This window comes from Gossypium arboreum, chromosome 6 (assembly GCF_025698485.1).
Source record: "Gossypium arboreum isolate Shixiya-1 chromosome 6, ASM2569848v2, whole genome shotgun sequence".
Lineage (NCBI taxonomy): Eukaryota > Viridiplantae > Streptophyta > Magnoliopsida > Malvales > Malvaceae > Gossypium > Gossypium arboreum.
This window is the reverse complement of record NC_069075.1, coordinates 141,223,787-141,245,185: the sequence shown is the minus strand read 5'-3', so window position 1 is coordinate 141,245,185 and position 21,399 is coordinate 141,223,787. Positions and strand designations below refer to the sequence as shown.

General features: G+C 31.3%; 4 protein-coding genes across 5 annotated transcripts; 3 read left to right on the top strand and 1 right to left on the bottom strand.

Moving 5' to 3' along the window:
- The first annotated feature begins 821 nt into the window (after positions 1–821).
- On the top strand, positions 822–1,970 carry LOC108485435 (ethylene-responsive transcription factor RAP2-1-like). Of its 2 annotated transcripts, none has more exons than XM_017789270.2 (2): positions 822–1,090; positions 1,222–1,970. In XM_017789270.2, exons 1-2 carry the CDS (start codon positions 1,017–1,019, stop codon positions 1,721–1,723), a joined length of 576 nt encoding a protein of 191 aa, XP_017644759.1. In that variant the 5' UTR covers positions 822–1,016; the 3' UTR covers positions 1,724–1,970. The 2 variants fall into 2 exon arrangements, with proteins under 2 accessions (XP_017644759.1, XP_017644760.1); XM_017789271.2 differs by having other exon boundaries at positions 837–1,137.
- Positions 1,971–7,074: 5,104 nt separating this feature from the next.
- LOC108484098 (uncharacterized) lies at positions 7,075–8,861 on the bottom strand. The gene has a single exon (XM_017787753.2). It carries the CDS (start codon positions 8,641–8,643, stop codon positions 7,423–7,425), a length of 1,221 nt encoding a protein of 406 aa, XP_017643242.1. The 5' UTR covers positions 8,644–8,861; the 3' UTR covers positions 7,075–7,422.
- A 3,009-nt stretch (positions 8,862–11,870) lies between these two features.
- On the top strand, positions 11,871–14,347 carry LOC108485614 (uncharacterized). Its single transcript, XM_017789473.2, has 2 exons — positions 11,871–12,802; positions 13,620–14,347. Exons 1-2 carry the CDS (start codon positions 12,046–12,048, stop codon positions 14,126–14,128), a joined length of 1,266 nt encoding a protein of 421 aa, XP_017644962.1. The 5' UTR covers positions 11,871–12,045; the 3' UTR covers positions 14,129–14,347.
- A 4,908-nt stretch (positions 14,348–19,255) lies between these two features.
- LOC108484867 (scopoletin glucosyltransferase-like) lies at positions 19,256–21,086 on the top strand. The gene has a single exon (XM_017788756.2). It carries the CDS (start codon positions 19,334–19,336, stop codon positions 20,849–20,851), a length of 1,518 nt encoding a protein of 505 aa, XP_017644245.1. The 5' UTR covers positions 19,256–19,333; the 3' UTR covers positions 20,852–21,086.
- Positions 21,087–21,399: the final 313 nt, after the last annotated feature.

Genomic DNA, 21,399 nt, shown 5'->3' with positions numbered 1-21,399 from the left:
AACTTTTTTGTTAGCCTTTGGATAAGAATGAAAGGTTAAAGATATTGAGTGCTAGGAAATAGAGAAAATAATTATGTTGATTACTCCAGAAATCTTTCCATTTTCCCTATGATTATGACCTCAGTCTTATGTATGGTATATATAAGACATCATTTGCAAGTATCCAAAAAGCTTAAATTCGTGACCGCATAACAACCGTCAATTAATTCCCGGTTATACTCGAGCCCATGACTGCATCACGACCATCAATTGGGACCTCCACCTAGACTTCGACCTGTGACCGTATCAAGCACTGTCACCCGAAAACCTGAATTCCCCAAGATAGGTTTATGAGGTAATAGTCTTGTCCCGCCATGACATACAAAATTTATGTGTTCTGAGTCACATTATCACATCCTGACCCCTCAAATTTACCTATAAACTTTCACGATTTCACCCCTAAACCCTTAAAAACCCTAACACTAACAAAAATCCTAAACATAACATAATTAAAAAAACTCTAACCTTAAGGGAGAGAAAGGGAAAACATGCTCAGCTAGACGCACTTTCCCTTTCTCTCTCCAAAAGTTACATTTTTTTTTAAATTTTAAAAAAGTGACCTAAAAGCCAAATAAAAAGTAATTCGACATATATAGTTAATTTACCCCTAAATAGTTAATATAAAAACAGATCCTAAAGCATTAAATAAGAAATAAATATGAGAAATGATTTGCTTGCCAATAAGATATACTCCAAAGCTAAAAGCCAAACCCCAAAAAAAAGGGGGAAAAAAACGTCGGCTATCACATGCTTTATGCTTACAAGCCGCTACTTGAGTTGATTTCGGTTTTGGTTAAGTCATCAAACACCCTTTCGTACCCTCCAAGAGAAAAAAAATATATATATATATAATATATGCAGTTTCGTATTCGTATATAACTATGTATCTCATATACAGTATACCATTACTACTATATATAACTTTTGTAGGTTAGTAAGATTAAAGAGAAGAAATTAAGAGGTGTAGATGATGGTTTATGTCGGCCAATTTTGTATTTAAGTATATACGATCAACGTGGCGGCCGTGCCCCGACGACAAACTAGCAGCCAAGTGGGAAACTATACTGCAATTCATTTCACCCTCCACTCTCTGTTTATGTATATATATCATTGTGAATCCCTTTTTTGTAGCAAGGGTGTTCTTTGATATTTAAATTTTAACTCTTCTTTCTCGTACAATAGGGTTTTTGGTTTTTTTTGGGGGGTTCCGGCCATGGAAGGTGACTGTTGTTCTTCATCGACGTCGAGTTCAACGAGCGGTGAGAAGCCGAAGGCGGAAAGGACACAACAAAAGGAGAAACCATATAGAGGGATAAGGATGAGGAAGTGGGGGAAGTGGGTGGCTGAAATAAGGGAACCTAACAAGAGGTCTAGGATTTGGCTCGGGTCGTATACCACCCCCGTTGCCGCCGCCCGTGCTTACGATACCGCCGTGTTCTACTTACGAGGTCCGTCCGCGAGGCTTAACTTTCCTGACCTTATAGAAAAGGATAATAAGCTTAGGGATATCTCTGCCGCTTCCATACGGAAGAAAGCGGCTGAAGTGGGGGCGAAAGTTGATGCTTTGCAAACATCATCGGTTTATCATCATGGTGGTTCTTCGTCGGACTCACCGAATAATACTCGTCGAGTTTTGTTGAAGCCTGATTTGAATAAGTACCCCGAAATTTCCGATGAAGATTGAATCGCATAGAGGAACACACCCCTCACAAATCAACAAATGTTCATAGGCACCATTTTTTTTTCCTTTTGTTTATTTAAGAATAGAATCAATGGAGAAATGGATTGGTTCTATTTGTTAAGGTTATGTTTTACTTTGGACTACTATTATAACTTTAGTTAATGGCTTGTAACTTAACTTTGATAGTCATGGAATAGGGATTTAGCTTACCCTTATTTTTCTTTATATTTACTATATTATATATTATAAACATTTAAGTGTCCGATTATTTCTTCAAGTTCGAAAATAATTTAAAATTCAAGAAAAATTTAAAAAAAATTAAATATATTTAAAATATGGGTTGAATTCAGTTTTAATATTTAAAGCTCTAATTTAATTTAATTATATCGGTTTTCAAGTTTATGATATGTTGTATTTTATATATTATATAATTTATTTCATATGAATAATAAAATATATTATATTATTTTCAAAAATATTATAATATAAATATTAAAAATTAAATCAAATTTTTAGATTTAATAAAAGATTATATAATAATAGTAAAATATATATTTATTAAAAATTAAATTTCCTCAAAATGAGAAATATATAGGTTAGTCATTTACAAATAATTAGATAAATTTTAAGGTCTATGTTTTAGGCTAATAAAAGTAATTACATTTTAATCATTGAAAATACTTTAACGTTTAGAGAATTAAATTATGGCACATTTAGAATGTGGGTGAAAAATAAAATTTTATAATAAATATATTTATAAAAATTTATATAAATAATAAATGATGTTTTAGTTAAACAAAACGTTGAAAATCAAAAGGCTTGGGTTTACATTTATCATATGTGCACATTTTTTTATATAAAAGATATAAAATGATAAAAATATATTTGTATTTTATAAAATAAATTAATTTTATTATTATTTAATTAAATTAATTTTGGATTGATAATTTAAAAATAAATGTGATTTTATAAACAATAATCATCCCTTCTTTATTCCTTTATAAAAGGAAACCCTTCAAATCTGTGAACAATAAATTATTAAAAATAATTTAAGAATTTTTTACATTAATAGTTATATTAGGAATGGAAATGGATGAGATCAAAGCATTCATTGCTCAGAATTTTTTTAAGGAGACGGTGGAATTAAGTTGTATATTATTATAAAAGTTATTATGTAATTTTACGATTTTAATAGTTTATATATTTATAATTTTTAAATGATTAAATTACAATTTTATTATTTTAAGGGTTAAAGTATAATTTTATTATGTATTAACTTAAAATTTTATAAATTTGGCCTAAAGTGAATTTTTATTTTAGGGCGGAATCCTACCAACTCCTAGCAACAACCTTGCTCTACAATTTGTATTCTCTATTCTACCACTCATCACGTTCCACTATTAATGTAAAATCTTAAAAATTACTACCAACTCCATGGCTGTTTGTGGATTCATCTTTGACCCACCTCAATTCGCTTTAATTTAATTTTTACTACTTATATTTAATATTTTTAAAATCAAGTAAATACTCAAACATAATTATTCAAAAAAAAAATCTTTTGAAAGCTTTAAACATGCAATTTCTTTTCTATAATATATTGTTATATTTTTACCTTTTTAATAATTATATATATACACAAATATAAAATAATAATTTCATATAGTAGAGCAAAGCATGACAAATAATTATCAAAATTGCTCGAAACTTACTATTTCGGGGCGAATCCAAGAGGGGTAAGTAAAGCCTTGGCTTCCTCTGGTTTAAACGGGTCAATTGCCCTATTAGTCCTTTTTAAGATTTTATAATTCAATTTAAAACTCTTTAATATAAAATTTATACTTTAATCCCTTAAAAAATTATTTTATTTCAGTCCCACTCTACCCACACCCACACCCATTTTTCAAACTAAAATCCATTTCATTTGAAGTAAATTAATTCAGAATCCACCAAAGGTATTAAAAGTTTTTCCATCTCTAAATTATATCAATAATTCGATGACAAGTCAAAAGGAAAAAAAAATCCCCATTAACTTTTTTCATATTCGGTCCTCCATTAATACAAATAAACAAAAATCAAGGGGTCCCATTAATGCCTTGCCTATACGTATTCGAAAAACAAACAAACAAAAGAGGACTAATCAAAATCCCCAAAACAAGAATAAGCATAAACCTACGTTAATTAATCATAATTAAGAAAAGAATAGAAAGAAACCGAAAAACCTAATCACCGCCCACCTTCATCACCTATCAACATCCACCGAACAACCCTCTTTCGTAAGCTACCAGTAATCATGAAGGTGACAACCTCCCTTTGCTCATCATCTATAGGACCATCTCGGGTTTTCTCAAGATAAATATCTCATGAGCAAAGTTAGAAAATTCAATGCTTTTGAAATCAAGTTGTTGATTGAACCAATCAAATTATCGATTATTGATTCTATTGATTCAATCAGATTTTAAAAGAAATGAATTATTTTAAAAGTTATAAAATTATAAAAGAAATGTTCTATCACTAGTTTAATCAGGTCGTATGATTTAGCAGGTTAACCGATTTTATACCTCTCACTAGTACCTCAGCCAATTCTCTGAATTATTAATTCTAGGGGAGATTGAAAATACAATTTTTATTTAATGAAAAGAAGAAAGGATTAAATTGAATTATTTAAGTTTAAGAGGGCCTAAATTTGAATTTGGACCATAACCCGTGCTTGGTTCTCATACGTATCTCACCCTTATCTCCTTATCTACTTTCTTTGATTTTAAGAACTAAAAATACGAGGACGCAAGCTAGTAGGCCATATCACTCTTTGGCCTTTGTGTCTTCATACGGTTGATGCAAGGATTGTCGATTTCGTTATTATGAGATTTTGTTTGTTTTGAATCATCATATTTTTGTATTCCGATAATTGTTGCATTCTGATTACACTGTATGTGAAAGCTCATACCTACACTTGGTGAGAACGCAATCCCAAGTTATTAAAGCGAACAATACCTCATAAAAGATACAATTTCGATTGTTCGATGAATTATGCTCCAAGATGACTGCTTGCAAGGTTGTTGAATTGGTAGATGATGAGTGCAAATGTAAATGCCTCCACCACCTGTAGTTACTGGGAAAAGGGGGGGGGGGGACATGACAATGTGACACTAATGTTATGATATCATGAAGCATTATTGGGGTTCTAGACCAAACTATTAACCAAACTAGTTCTTCAAAGCTGATTGATAATGAGCAGTGAATCCTATTAGTGCCGACAAAATAGCAATCAAATCAAAGATTAAATGTTAAAGAATATCACTAATTATGGTCTTTCTTTCATGATGAAGTGGTTTAACATCATTTAAGAATCACTTTATTTAACGAAGTTTATGAAATGTTGTTTGTTTAATTTTATTTAATGAAGTTTACAAAATGTTGTTTGTTTAAAATCAATTGTGTGGTCAAGATAACCTATATGCTATAGGTTGGGGGTCCAAACCCTACCATAAACAAATGTCCTTATTTTTTTTAGTAGATAATCATGTGTCACTCACTATTCAATATCGAAGAGGTGATTTCATTTTGAGAACTCATTATCTTTTTAAATAATTTTTTAAGGCATTCAAATTTTCTATAAAATTAAAAGACAAAACTTAACTCAACTTGAAGACAATACTAACCGTTAAGGGATTATCAACTCTGAACGAACAACACTTTAAAAAAAACTTCAACTTGTTTATTTGAATTTAAATATATAATATGCCTAAAACTTTTCTTCTTGTTTTGCTCCTTTCATGTAACTCTAATTAGCCCTTAAATCCTACAACATCCATCAACCAAATGCCTTAATTCTACTCAAAATTTGTCTATCCTTGTAATTTCAACTAACCCTATCAATTGAGGAAAATCAGATTGATTTTAAGTCAAGTGAATATAAATAAAATCAATTTTGATCATAATATTGAGTCCATGTAATTTCAAGTTCAAATTATTTCAATTCAAGTTATTCAAGTTTAAAATTTGAGTTTTCAAGTTGTGTCATTATGAGTTCAAATAATTTTGAGTTATGATTATTTCAAGTTAAATCATTACTGAGTACAAATAATTTTGATTTACGATAATTTTAAATTACTTATTTAAACATTTCAAGTTCAAATTGTTTCAAGTTCAAGTCATTTTAAATTTAAGATTTAATGTTCAAGTCAATTTTTTAAAATAGGTTGAAAAAGTTTAAGCTATTAATTTTTTAAAATTTAAATTGAGAATATTCAATTTAGATTCGACAAGTTCAATTCCAATTGTACCTAAATTTCTTGCTTCAACAAAATAACTAACAAGTAGTTATCATTGTGTGGCACCCCCCCCCCCCCCCAACCCACCATCCTTGTCCTACATCACCTATGATTGGAGGAACCTATAGTTGAATCAATGGACTTCAACTTTAATTATCTCAATCAGAAGACAAAGCGGCCAATCATCCATTAAACCTGAAAATGACCTCAGTCGGCAATGGGCTTTGAACTCCTCAAATCAGTGCTTTAACTTTTCTTCCCATTTCTTTATTTCCTCTTCAAGCAACTCTCCACTTATATTACTTGGATTGAGGTGTGTCTAAATGTTATATACAAATATATATCCTATACATTTGGCGAATCCTTGTAGGTCATATCTCGATATCCATGTATTGACTGCTTCAAAAAAATTAAAGAGCCCGAGCAACATAGAGTCATACTTCAAGCCCCTCTAAGAACAAGAGAGATCAATCAAGAATTATTTCTTACGCAAGCATTTTGATTGGTCAACAAAGGTCACACATAAAACCAGCAATTATGCAACAGCATTCAAGTATATCACCCACAGGAACAATTTTTCAATATAACAAGGCCAAAAGAATTAGATCTAATTTACCCCAGACAAGTAATAATCATTTGTAGGTACAAGTTCACTAGAGGAATGTAAACTTATACTAGGAGTCAAATTACATTTTGTCTCATTTACTTAAAAAAGGGGTAAATTAATCCATGTATATTCCATCAAAGAGCAAACTAATCCTTTTGTTAAAATTTTTATTCATTTTTACTATTAAAAACCAGTCCTTCTACATCAGAATGAGGTCCATCTATCACTTTTTGGTTATTCCATCAGCCACATCAATTTTTCACAATTTTTCACAGTATAAATTGATGAATTTTTTAACAAAAATGACTAATTTACTCTTTGAACTATCATACAGGGACTATTTTGCCTATTTTCTTTAGTAAAGGAGGCAAAATGCAATCTGAATTCTAATACATCACCCTCCATAGTACTTTGACCCTAGATGAATCAAACATTCTCCATATACAAATCTATAGAACTAAAATGAAAAGTATATATATAAGAAAGCAAAAATGATCCACCACTTTCCACTAATCAAATTCATAACCTACACCATAGGTGAAACACATACTAAAAATTGGTGTTAAAAAATGAAAAAGATTACTACATTGCAGTTCCTCTGTTGTTCATACCTATACTATACCATTTCAATTTTGAGGGTATCAATAGTACACTCTACACAATCAAAAAAGAAGATAATATAGAGACAATATAGGCATGATATATACCATTAGCAACTGTGAGAACAATGAAGAACCACATTGTGCAAATGGGACTCTTGGATTATAATCTCCTCCATTATTCTTTCGAATTCCTAACATTGATAAGTGACCGAACTTTCCACATCAATAATACCCTTCTTCCTCAAAAATCATTTCATCTTCATTATCATCCAACAAGTAATCTTCATCACCAACTTCCTCAATATCCCATTCATCCTCATCTTCTGAAAACACCGAAATCATCATGCCACCGCACTCATTCCTCCCTACTAAAAGCTCATTCGCAACACCATCCAATTCCCCGATACTAATGTTCTCACCATCGAATTCCGAAACTGAAAACAACCCATCATCACTACTCATTCTCTTCCTCTTGGGCACCAAATCTTTCTCTAAAACCTCCCCATTTTCTACCTCAACCCAAGACACCCATAAATCAGCATGTCTACCTAAACCCCTATCCCAATCACCTACAACCACAGTCCCTAAATCTGCTTCCCTTGCTCTCCTCAACATCTCCACAAAATCCTTATCATCAGAAACTAAAAACAACCAATCAATCCCTCTACTCATTGAATGTTGCATTTGTCTTTTCAATGCCCAATCCGCCGCTTGGGGTTTATCCTCCACGGTTTTAACATAAACCCCAGCTCTCCTTAGCTCACTAGCTAAACCATAACCAATCTTAGGCTTAATTATACTCCTAGCAGCTTCATTGTACTTATGGTTCCCACTTATAAACCTTTCTTTAAACCGTTGACGTTTCTTACCCTTCAATGATTTCATCCTGTTCAACTTCTTTTGCCGTTCCGTTTCGTGTAATTGCTTGAAATGTTTCTTCAAATCAAGATTCGTTTTACATTTCCGGCCACAAACGCCGCAAATGTACGGTTCGTCCGGCGTCACAATCCCTTTCCGTTCGAGGATGTCGAGGCTCCTCCTTTCCCGTCGTTCTTGAAGGACCCATTGAGGCAAATGAACGAACGCGTGGCGGTTAGCGTAAGCCGACATATCGACGACTTCACCGAACTTCTCAGCGACCCTTTTCAAAGCCAACGCCGCTTCGTACGGCGGCCCTCGCGGCGGTTTGTTGTCGAGGTCCCATAAAACAACGACTTTCTTCTGTTTGGGTGCGTAAACGCCTTGCTTGTTCCTCACCATGTCGATTTCAACGGCGTTGGCGTCGGCTTTGACGGTGAGACGACATCGGGTCGGTGAGGATTTGGATTTGAAGGGTGGGGCGGAAATGGGAGAGAAGGAAAAGGAAAAGGAAAGCTCTGGTTTTGTCGGGAAAAAGGTGGGGTTTACGTTAAGGGATTTCAGGGAATTGCAGAGAGAATTCATTGCTTCATTTGTAGGTTTTGCTCTTCTTCTTCGTTTCGAATGTATGTGGAGAAGTGATTTTTTTTTTTTTTGGCGAAGATATTTGGATAAACAGAGCCGAAAGGTGTAAATATCAACAACCGGTGAGAGATATAGTTATCGTTCATCACCATCGGCCATTTTTAGACCATTTTAAGGGGCTTTTCAATAAGTTGCAGATCCAACAAAGACGATAGTTTATGGTCCAATTGTTGGTAGATATGGGCCTATTTATTTGGAAATATGTACTAATAATATTATTACATTGACATTCAAAAATAATTATAATAATTAATTAAAATTTGATGTAAAATAGAAGTTCTGATAATTATTTATATAATTAAAAATTTGTATTTATATATAATATTTTTAAGTAATACATTTATATAATCTAATCTAATATATATTCATATTAATTATTATGGCCAATTTATTGATTATTAAGAAAATAATAAATGAAAATTGTGAAGAGTTTAATTTATTATATTCAATTTTTTATAATTTTATGAATTAAAAACTAATTAAAATACGTTACTCCAAAAATAATTTATTAATTATATTACTTCAATTTTAAATAATAAAATTTTATTAGCATTATATTTTAATTAAAAATAATTTATATATTTTAATTATGTATATTAATTATTATTTTGAATAAAACTTTTGTATTAATTATATCAAGCAAAACTATTTTGTACATTGAATATAGTTCAAATGCTTTAATTATTATTTGAAAAGGTTTTTTATTATATTTGAATTATTAAATAATATAATATATTTTAGTTATGTTAAACAATTCAAAGAATGATTTAAAAACTAATTAAAAATACATCATTTAGAAAATTAATTAAAAATTTAACGCGTAAAACCAGATGGGTCGATATCACATTAACCTAATATCAAGTTTAAAAAAAAAAAAAAAAAAAAACCTTTGGTTCAAATATTCTTCACCCGTCTTCAACAATTAATCTTGATAACTCTTAAAGTAGATTAAATTAATTTAAGGTGAAGTTTCAAAGATTCTTGAAGCAGATTACATTAATCCAAGATTAAATCTAGACTACCTTTAAATCGAAACTCCACTAAAGAATAATCAAATGATATATGTAGAGATTTTACTTCATAATTTTATAAACAAATTTTTTTTATTTGTTTTTAATTTTTCAAATCTTATTCCTACTCACCAACCATTGCGGCTTTGCATTTTCTTGATCCATTACTTTCACTTTTTTCTTTTCAAGTTGAAGTGGAAATAAAATTCCCTTGGTCATTGACAAGGCTATCCGGGAAGATAAAGGGAAACTGTTTGATAATTGACATCAATCAATGGTCTATTTCTAGCTTTTAGCTGCTAATTATTACTTTCCAATGCCATTTTCCTTTCGTTTTAGTTAACTAATCTTCACAATTTACATGTAATGATATAAATCCATTGTCATCTTCCATACTTCACATTGTTAAATATATTCACTTTTGACCCTTAAAAGTTTTATAATTTAATCATTCATCCTAAGCTCCAATAAAAAATTTTTATTTTGGTCTCATTAAAATTTTTGTATGAATAAAGTGAAATGAAATTCGGGTTTATCATATACATATATTATATAAATATTTAATTTTGAATTTCATTTTTCTATTTAGGAAAATAGAATTATTTTAAAATATGAAAATAAAGAAACTCGTGCTTTACAAAAATTGATCTTTTGCAAAATTCATGCATATAAATTCTTGAACTGTTAATTTTTAAGTTGATGAATATTTTAAATATTTTCTTAATTTCCATAGAACATGAAAAAAATAAAATTCATAATTGAATCATTTTAGTTATTGCATTTGAAAAGCAAAGTGTTGCTCAACATCTTTATGGTTTATCCCCTTGAATTGTGGCAATTATCTCTAGAATTATGGCCTAGACTTTTTGCCAACTATGACCAAACAAGATGATTACTTATAGTTTTTATATGTTCACTTATGAAGAATTAAGTAGCCCTTCCCCAAAAAGAACTTCAGTGGTAAGTGGGGCTTCTATAAATTGAGCTATTGGCTTTAATATGGTCACATCCACTCTAAATTTTCCTTAGTGCTTGGCTACCCCTCTAAAGATTAATTAATACCATTAAAAATGAAATTACAATTTTGTTTTTCTTATATTAGAATAGGATGGCTACAAAAGGTCAACATATTTATTTTTTGGTTTGCTTTTTAGTAGAAAAAACAATTGGTGCTTTAATGGGTTTCCATGACTATGAAGGCCTCCCACTACTTGGCATATGAAACATAATTTGGCATAATAAAATATGATAGGTAAGGCATAATAAAATCACAATCCCTGAAAATCAGAAGTCCCCACCACTAATATTTTTGAGTCTAGAGATCAGATCATGTCTAACGAGACAAAACTTCAACTACAACGAAGAAAGTAAAAGTTATATATATATGATTCAAACTATGGAAATTTTGATATCTTAGTTTCAACTATCGAGTTTCGATTTATTTTGAATTTTTATTCAACTCGAGATTTAATGTCAATTAAAATTGTCATTATATCACAGATTCGATTAATGGAAAATAAATATATTTGATTATATTTTTATATATTTACTATAAGGACTAAAATCGAATTTTTGAATAATTCCAGGGATCCCCTCCTGAGATTAGACGACCCTCATTAAATACATTGCATTCATCTTCATTAAAGCACACTCTTTTCAATGAATGTTGATTGTTCTACAGCAATACATCTTCATGCCAAGTTCTCAAGAGTTCCTTACAAACATGAAATCATTGCTTTTGCATAGAAATTCCAAGGTTTTACATGGAATTAACTCTAAGTTCGACAAATACTATAATAAAAAACCAAGTTCCTTAATTTCTTGGCACTTTTCTCAAACTTTTTCTTCAACATTCTCCTTTTTTGCTCAAGTTTCAAAGAGTCAAAATTTTGTTTTAGAGAACTAAAGATACTATGATATTAATATACAATTTCATAAATTTTTAAAAATTAAATATTAAATTTATTATTTTGAAGATAAAATTAATTTTATTTTTATTTTGCCCTTAATTATCACCTATATTTTAATATAAATTTTTTTTCGAAATCAAGATATTCATCCTTATGAAAAAAAAGGGTATTTTAATAAAGAAAGATTTGTGGGTTGACATTTAAAAAAGAAAATGGACCCAAAAAAACACGTATATGCTCATTATCCTTTTACTACTCCTTTACTATTTTACTGTTTGCTTACACCATAGCTCTCCCTTGCCTTTTCTTGAACCAGTCTTTTTACTCCAACGCTTGCTTTGCCGTCTCTTTCTCCTTTCTAGTTTTCCTTCTCGTTTTCTTCTACATTTTCCCAGAAAAAAAACCAATAAGACTTTGTAGAGATGGTTGAATTGATGCATGTAACCGTAGCAGTGGTAATCATTGTTATTGTTTTTATCCTTTTGGTAGTTTTTATACGTAAGTGGTGTCTTCATAAAGAGAGTACTGAAGGTAAAGACATGGTTGCTGATCACCACTATGTTTTCCGACGTGGGGTTTCCGCAAAGCCATTGTTTAGTTGGTCTGATCATCCATCTCTCATCACAGATGCAGTTGAAAATGGATGGTCTAGATTTGGTTTCACACCCTACAACATATCATCATCAACAAGGTCATCAAGCTTGTTGGGATTATGTGCAGCTGTTGATTTTCTAAGAGGGAATGATGTTGAATTAAGTTGGGAAGTATGTCAAGGATCAGCTGATTTCATGCAAAAGATTAGGCTAAAATCTGGGTCCTCAGCATCATCAGCTGTTATTAGAACAGCTTTGCCTTTACCAGGTCCACCTTTAGGGAACGCTGCTTTTCCTCAAGAAGCTTATTTTGAAATCAAGATTTTGTATTGCCATGGTGATGATGATAGTGGGAAGCTCAAGGAATTAGGTGAGAAAACAAAATTGATCCATGAACATGAAGATTCCCACCATGTTATTAACAAGGTTGATGAATTAAAATCTGCAACTAAAGATGATGGAAAAGGTGAAGAACAAGTGATGTTATCAATGGGAATAACAGCAGGTGGTTCTCTTCCTTCGAAGCTTCCTGGTACTTATCCAGGTTCCATTGGTTTCAATTCAGATGGTTCGGTCTTTCTTGACGGTAACTTTCGTTTTTCATCAACTTTCTATTTGGTAACTTCCAATTTTTTAGAAGATCAAATAAACCCCATTTTTTTTTATAATGTTAATAGAGATGAAATAGTATCGGACGGATGTCAAAATTTGAATAAATCTGTGAAACTAAAAATGGACCCCGAAGGTAATTGAAAAAGGGTCCACTGCCACATGATCACGAATTATGTATTAATACCACTTAATCAGTTAATGATGCCACACTTTACTGCATGTGGAGTAACTGTGAAGCTATTGACTAAAAATGATGCATCAGTTTCATATAATTTATTGCAGTATTATCTGTACCAGTACATACATACGTATCAAATAGGGGTTCAAATTTGTTGGTACTATGTTGGTACTAAGTACCAATAAAGAGAAGGTGAGTACAGGGCAGAGAGTCAATAAGGAAGAAAGGGAGTGAGGAAGAAGGGGAGAGTGACTCGGTCTCTTTTGTGCACTTGGGCTTATATAGGGATTTTAATTTTGTCTGATAATGCCACGTGATGAGCCGTATGATTATACAGACAAGTCAGAGGTTAGTGATCAGGAGTCAGGTGTCAAACGGGTCACTGTTATTGTAGGTTGATTGTTGTTATAGTCAGTGTTGCGTGGTCCTATGTATGTCGTTAGACATAAGTGTCAAATGACAGGCGGGCTCACTTTTCCTTGGTTGAGGGGTTATAGGTAAATAATCTTAGGCGAAGAGTGTCTAACTTAACAGATGAACTCCAGGGTTCAATTTCTTAATTCTAAGTTGCTTGTTTATGCAACTTTAACTCATGGTTTACACTAATTTTCAGGAATTAAGCTTATTTTCGAATCCGAGAAAGAAGACTGGGGGAAACCAGGGAAAGTGATAGGTTGCGGTTTCAATCCGAAGCAAAAGAAAGTGTTTTTCACATTAGACTCGGAGTTAATACATGTAATAAACTGTAAGTCTGAGGAATTCGGGACACCTCTATATCCGACACTAGCAGCAAACAATGATGTTTTGGTTCTAGTTAATTTCGGACAAAGTGCTTTCGTTTACAGTCCGGCAAACGGGCAACGGACACCGAATCCATGCTTCATTGGCCCTGTGGTGAATTCCCCTGCTGCTGCTGCAGCTTTAGGGTACGAAGACAGCAAAGAGCTATTTTCAATGGGGAGAATTGATTCTCAATGGCTTAATAGATGCACAAATAAAGGCAGCCATAATAATTATGGGACAAATTGTTCAACAATGGAATTTGATGAAGAATCTGAGGCTGATTTGTTTGAAATTGTATTGGATAATAATAATGGAAGATCCCCAAACTTAGTTTTGTAGCATGTGAAACTGAGATTTTGTTTGACTTTTTTCGAATGAGTGTGTGGGTTTTGGCATTGAAAATTGAAGTTGTTTTAATTGTATAGTTTTTAATAGGAGTTTGGTAGATTGCAAATGCTTCAATTCTCTGCTTAGGATTGGATATGGATACACGAGGATTTTTTTTTTTTGTGAATTTGAATAATATTTGGATTTAAATATCTTAATTACTATTTAAAATATATACAAATATTAACATATTGATATATGGTTTGAATTAGTCGAATTATGATTTAATTATCCGTAAAATTCTCTGAAATTGTTTTCAAAATATCGTGAAAAATACAATTATTCACTGTGGAGAAAAAAATAATTTGTGTCAATTAAAATTAACTGAAAGAAGATAATTGTTTAATGGATGTCGCCAGAGTTCAGCGGCACCACTGAGAATTTAAAAAAAAAAAAGTGAAATAAAAAAAAAAACTGAGAAGAAGCAATTGAAATAAAAAAAAAAAAACCGAAAAAAATAAATGGGAAGCCCGTAATTAATACTTGCTTCATAGGTGGGTATTGTACTAGCACCATACATTTTTCAGTTCTCTAAATTTTATATTGTTATTTTTTAATAAAAGTCATTTAAACTTTTTATTTGTATTTAGTTTAATAACTTAAATGAAAATTTTGAAAAGTTTAAGTAACCAAAACAAAAATTTACCCATAAGTTAGTAACTAATAGTGTAGTTTACCCATAAATTATAAAATAATAACCTAGCCTTATATATATATATATATATACACACGCGCACGCGCAGATAGGAAAAGAAAATCTAAAGTTAGTGAATATTTTAATTTTCTTTATTTTATAAATGAAAATTAAAAGCATTTAGTTAAGAGGTAGTAGATGATTCAGGTAAAACATATGAACTATCTTTAAAGAAAAGGTAAAGGGTTCATACCATTTCAATGAACAGAAGCGGTCTTTGGAGTTGGGACTCTCCATAACCAAATATCTTAAGGTTCCCACATTTGCATGTCTTCAACTTTTTTAACACAGGCCACGTTGTTTTGTGCACTCTTGGATAGAAATGTAAGAGGTTTGGTAGATTCCAAAGTTTAAGGACGGATAATTGATTAAGTTCAAATAAAATTTCTTGTTGGTTAGATCCTTTCACATTTTCTGAAACTATCTCATTTAGGAAATGTGAAGAGGATATGGTATAATCAATTTAACTCAGGTTCTTTTTCTAATATAAAAGAGTTAATAGTAGAGCATTGTGATGTGTTGTTAAATATTATTTCACCTTTTCTATTGAAAGATTTTCATAAATTGGAGAAATTAATAATAACCTGATTGTGCTTCACTAGAAAAAGTGTTCCATCTTAAATGATTAAATATTGAAAAAATACATGTGGATAGTCAATTAAGAAATATATATGACTCTCGGACGTCTTCCAATGTTGAAGTATGTTTGGAACAATGATTCAATAAGAATATTTCTTTCAAATATTTACAACATGTACATGTTTGGGAATGTTGGAGTTTGAAAACTCTGTTTCCATTCTCAATAGCTAAAGATCTTCGTCAACTTGAAAACCTAAAAGTTTTAATCTGTGGGATAGAGGAGATCGTTTCAGAAAATGTGGAAGGATCTAACCAACAAGAAATTTGGTATGAATTTAATCAATCATCCATCCTTAAATTTTGAAATCTACCAAACCTCCTACATTTCTATCCAAGAGTGCACAAAACAACGTGGCCTGTGTTAAAAAAGTTGAAGACATGCAAATGTGGGAAGCTTAAGATATTTGGTTATGGAGAGTCCCAACTCCAAAGACCGCTTCTGTTCATTGAAATGGTATGAACCCTTCACTTTTTCTTTAAAGATAGTTCATATGTTTTAGCTGAATCATCTACTACCTCTTAACTAAATGCTTTTAATTTTCATTTATAAAATAAAGAAAATCAAAATATTCACTAACTTTAGATTTTCTTTTCCTATCTGCGCACGCTCGTGTATATATATATATATATATATATATATATATAAGGCTAGGTTATTATTTTATAATTTATAGGTAAACTACACTATTAGTCACTAACTTATGGGTAAATTTTTATTTTGGTTACTTAAACTTTTCAAAAGTTTTCAAAAGTCATTTTTTAATTCTTCGTATTCAGTTTTTATTTGTCTTTAGTTTTTTTTTTCATTTTCCCTTTATTTTTTGGATTTTTTTTTTCTATTTCAACTGTTTTTCTTCAATTTTTTTTTGTTTCACTTTTTTTTTAAATTTTTACTGATGCCGTCTAACACACTGGCAGCACCATTAAAAAATTATTTTTAAATACAAACAGGTGTTGTCTAATACAATGGAGGCACAACAATATTCTCTTTTTTTAAATAAAAAAATTGATAACTGAGTGATGATTAAAAAAAAAAGGAGTAGTGCCGTCGGTGTGTCAAATTACACCGTTGAGTGCTTTTAAAAACAATCTATTCTCGTAAATAATTTTTCTCCATATCATTTTTATAATTAATTAATTTTTTATATTATTTTTATATAAAAAATAAAAAAAAATCCTAAACATCCTAACGTGAGAGACTTGTGCACGTTTTGATCAACAATTCAATTTAAAAAAATGAATACAGGAATAAAGAAATAAAATAAAGCAGAGAAATTCGTCGGCTGAGATGCCAAATGCCGTTAAATATGCATTAAAAAAATAAGTTGAATATTTATCCATGGATTCAGCTAACAAAACCAGTGGGAAGTCAAATTTATTTTCCATCAACAGAATGTTTGATGAATAATTCTGTTTTTTTTCATTTATTTTTGTTTATTAAGAAAAATAAATAAACATAAACAAAATTTTGAGGCTTGTGTATTGTTCAATTAATATATATTAATAAAATTATTTTGTTTTGTATTTTTATTTATAATATAATTATTAATATTTTATATTTGATTATTTTATATCTAAAAATAATATATGTTTATTTATTGTTTGTTTGTTTGTTTTTTCATGAATATTGTTCATGAACATGTTTGATAACATGAACATTAAACAAACGAACATGAACATTCATAATTTTAAATAAATGAACACAAATACAAATTTTGAGATTCTTAATGAACACGAACCGAACACAAACAAAATTAAAAATAAAGAAACGAACATGAACAGAAGTTCGTTAATTCAAGCTCGATTCATTTATAATCCTAGTTGTAAACATTTGTGTACTTATTGCATGAATAATTTTGAATCTAGCGTATTAAAAAAATAGTTTCAAAAAAATTTTGAGAGTTCTCTGTTTTTTAACATGTTATATATCCAAGCTATCATGTAATAGATGCACTATGTATTTTTCGGTCAAAACCAAGGTATCATTAGTTGTACTGGACTTAAGTATGATTATATAAAATGTTTAGAGACTTGACCAAAAAATTACCTTTTTTAAATTTGCTGAAAAAAGGGTGACCCCACCCAATTAAATGCTTTTTAACATTTTGGTAGTTATACATCTCCAACTTTATTGATTAGTTCATCAAACGCTTATTGGAAGATGAGAATGAGGGTGTTTATAAAGTTCTTTGATGAGAGGGTTGGAAATCTATAGAAGTGGAGGTGGACACATCATGTTACAACAAATGCTGATAGAACAACCACACCTAAGCCTAAAGAGAAGGATACTATCAAAGAAGGAAGGGTACACATTACAGCTCAAAAGCCTTGAATGCAATTTTCAATGGAGTGGATATGGAAACAGTCAAAATCATTTCTACGTGTAAATCTGCCAAAGACGCTTGGACCCTTCTTTAAGATCATGAACATGAAGGTAATGCATCAATTCGTATGTCCGAGCTATAGATCCTTTCTTCCAGGTTTAGAAATTTAAGAATGGATGAGAAATATTTTTTCTTCTTCTTCTTCTTTTTTTTTTTTATCATCTTTGAAAGAAAGGTTCATTATAAAAGTCATTACAATGGAAAAAGTTAAAAATGATACCACTTCCAAACTTGACGAGTTCATAGGTTCACTTGCAACTTTTGAATTGGATTAAAAAGAATCTACAATGTAGAAGGTGAAAGAAGAAAAGAACATTACTTTTAATGTCCAAATTATCGTTACAACGTACACTTAATCCAACAATTGCTTCTATTGTTGAACTTGGAGAGAAGCTAGTCTTGCTCACTAAGAACTTCAATAGAGTATGCAAAACTTTTTGAAGAAAGAAGAAAGAAGATGAGAAGAATATCAATCGAAACAAAGGGAAAACCTTGTTGAAAGAAGATGCACCATCTCCAAAGAAGATGAGAATTGAATGGCATGAATGTGGAGGTTTTGGACATCAAGAAGAAACAAAAATCTTTGGCTTAATGATAAAAAAAACCTCTCATAAAAAAGCAAAAAATAAATAAATATGCTCTCATGAAAAATTTACATCAAATTGAGAAGTGAAAATTTAATCAATTAAGCCCCTTTAATGTTGACTATGTTTAATTATTAGATTTTGCCGATGTGGCTGATGGACCAAGTAGATGGTGGAATGTGACAATGACATCCATGTGTACTTAATATTAGTATGGTATTTTGTCACGTCAACAAATATTTAAATAAAAATCATAAAAATAAATTAATTTTTAATAATTATTTCAAAAAATCATGTCTAGGCTAAACAAATTAATAAATAAAAATTTTAAAAATTATAGAAAATCATTTAAAAATTATTAAGAATTATAAAAATTTAAAAAATATTACGAATTATAAGAAAGGTTCATCTTAAACCAAGCTTTTAATTAATTATTAGGTTCAAAGCCTTTATGCTTTCTGGGTTTGGGTCTTCGGGTATTAACAGGCCTTTATATGATGTCCCCATGAATCATTGAAGAACTTTCCAATTGACCAAAACTAATAAAACAAGTTGTTAATGCAAACCAGCACAAACATTGCCCACCATTATTGTATTTCATCTTTATTTAGGGAAAACAATATTGTTTCTCAAGTTGTTCATGCAAATTACCACAAACATAGCCTACCGTTGCCGTGTTTAATCTGTTTTTAGAGTTAGATTATTGTTAATATTAAAACCTACTTGTAAAAACACACACATATATATATACACCCTTTACCTTTTGAATTTTGATATGAGTTTGATTACATATTTCAAACAAAAAGGAGAAAAAGCTTCAAATTTGGCAAACAAGAGAAAAACTTATCATCATAACATGGGAAGCGATGGAAATCAAATACATGCAATGTTTTTTCCTTACATGGCACCTGGTCACATGATGCCAATGGTGGACATGGCGAGGATGTTTGCTGCTTTCGGCGCTAAGGTCACCATTATCATCACAACCATGAATGCCCTTCGCATAAAAAACGTCATTGATCGAGATGTTAAATTAGGTCGAGACATTACACTTGAAATCATCTCATTACCTTCCACTGAGGTTGGATTGCCCGAAGGTTGCGAGAACGTGATTTCAGCCCCAACCCCAGAAATGTCCATAAAGCTCTTCCATGCCATCGAATTGCTTCAACCCAAAATAAAAAAGCTGTTCAGTGATCTCCACCCTGATTGCATAGTCTCTGATTCTCTTTGTCCGTGGACTCTGGATATTGCCAATGAGCTTGGCATTGCAAGGATTGCCTTCAATGGAAGCGGATTCTTTAACCTTTGTCTCTCGGAGAATATTACACATTATGAGCCTCATAAGAGCATCGAGTCGGAGACTGAAACATTCGTTGTTCCAGGACTGCCTGATGAAGTGACACTCACTAGATCACAGTTGCCAGACATTGTTAAAGCCAAAAATAAATTCTCTGAGTTATTCGATAAGTTAAGAGAATCCCAGAGGAAGAGCTTTGGGGTGTTGATGAACAGTTTTTATGAGCTAGAGCCTGGTTATGCAGATCATTGTAGGAATGTTTTAGGAATCAAAGCATGGCACATTGGCCCCGTTTCTCTGGTCAATAGAGACACTGTTGATAAAGTTGATAGAGGTGAAAAAACATCAATTTCGAAGCACGACTGCATTAATTGGCTTGATTGCAAAAAACCCAGATCTGTTCTTTACATCTGCTTTGGAAGCTTAACTAGATTCAACAAAAAGCAAACAACGGAGATTGCTTATGCACTCGAAGCTTCAGGCCATCCATTCATTTGGGTTGTTGGGAAAGTGTTAAAAACAAGCAACGATGAGTTCGAAGATGAAGAGCAAGAGCTATGGTTGCCAAAAGGATTTGAGGACAAAATAAAGGAAAACGGGCACGGTTTACTTGTTAGAGGGTGGGCACCTCAAGTGTTGATACTCGAACATGAAGCCATTGGAGGCTTCGTAACGCATTGTGGGTGGAACTCGATACTCGAAGGGGTTGTTGCAGGTGTACCCTTCGTCACATGGCCGATTTTCGCCGAGCAATTCTACAATGAAAAGCTGGTGACTCAAGTGCTGAATTTGGGAGTATCAATTGGCAACGAGGTGTGGAAAGCATGGGCAACGGAGGATTCACTAGTGATAAAAAGTGGGGATGATATTCTCATGGCGATTAATGCAGTGATGGGGGATACTGAGGAGGCAATTGATATGAACAAAAGAGCTAAAAAACTTGGGGAATTAGCAAAGAAAGCTGTTGAAGAAGGCCATTCATCTTATAATGATTTGAAACGTTTGATTGAGGATATCAAAATGCACAGAATATCAAAAAGTAATGGAGTTATCGAAAATTCTGGCAATGCTTGAAGAACTACTAAGTTTTCTAATGCTCTTATGGTAAATAGTTGATTTGAGTCTACATATTGATTATTCATCCGCTATACATATGTAAAAAAGAAGAAGATTTGAGCTATTTGTATTATATAAAGAAATATGTGGTAAATAGTTGATTTGAGTCTGCATATTGATTATTTTTCTTGTGTTGTGCGATTATATTCTTGTTTGATTGGTGATAAACTCTTTTGAGTAGAGTTGAGAGTAATCTTTGGTGTTTGTTAATTCATTGTGGTTTTGTTCTCTATTGGGAGAGTATGAATTTGGCTTGTAAGGGCTTATGGGATTTAGCCGATAGAGATAAATTGTTACTATTGTTTGTTTTAGTGATTGAATAAGAGTATATTCTAAGTGAGTTTTCGCATATCTAGGACTGTTGTGTCTAAACTATGTTAACAAATATTGGTTTTGTTGTTTCTTCCTCCTCTCTTGTTTCCTTATAAGTTCCACTTTCGTTTTATTCATCGTTGCAACGAATTCTAAGCATAGTAGAATTTATCATATTTGCGGACTAATTTTGT

Excerpts from the sequence above, each read along its gene's own strand:
- LOC108485614 (XM_017789473.2), top strand. The coding sequence starts at position 12,046 with ATGGTTGAATTGATGCATGTAACCGTAGCAGTGGTAATCATTGTTATT. Across the intron at positions 12,803-13,619 it reads TGGTTCGGTCTTTCTTGACG|GAATTAAGCTTATTTTCGAA; the intron begins GTAACTTTCGTT and ends ACTAATTTTCAG.
- LOC108484098 (XM_017787753.2), bottom strand. The coding sequence starts at position 8,643 with ATGAATTCTCTCTGCAATTCCCTGAAATCCCTTAACGTAAACCCCACC.
- LOC108484867 (XM_017788756.2), top strand. The coding sequence starts at position 19,334 with ATGGGAAGCGATGGAAATCAAATACATGCAATGTTTTTTCCTTACATG.
- LOC108485435 (XM_017789270.2), top strand. The coding sequence starts at position 1,017 with ATGTCGGCCAATTTTGTATTTAAGTATATACGATCAACGTGGCGGCCG. Across the intron at positions 1,091-1,221 it reads GACGACAAACTAGCAGCCAA|GGTTTTTGGTTTTTTTTGGG; the intron begins GTGGGAAACTAT and ends CTCGTACAATAG.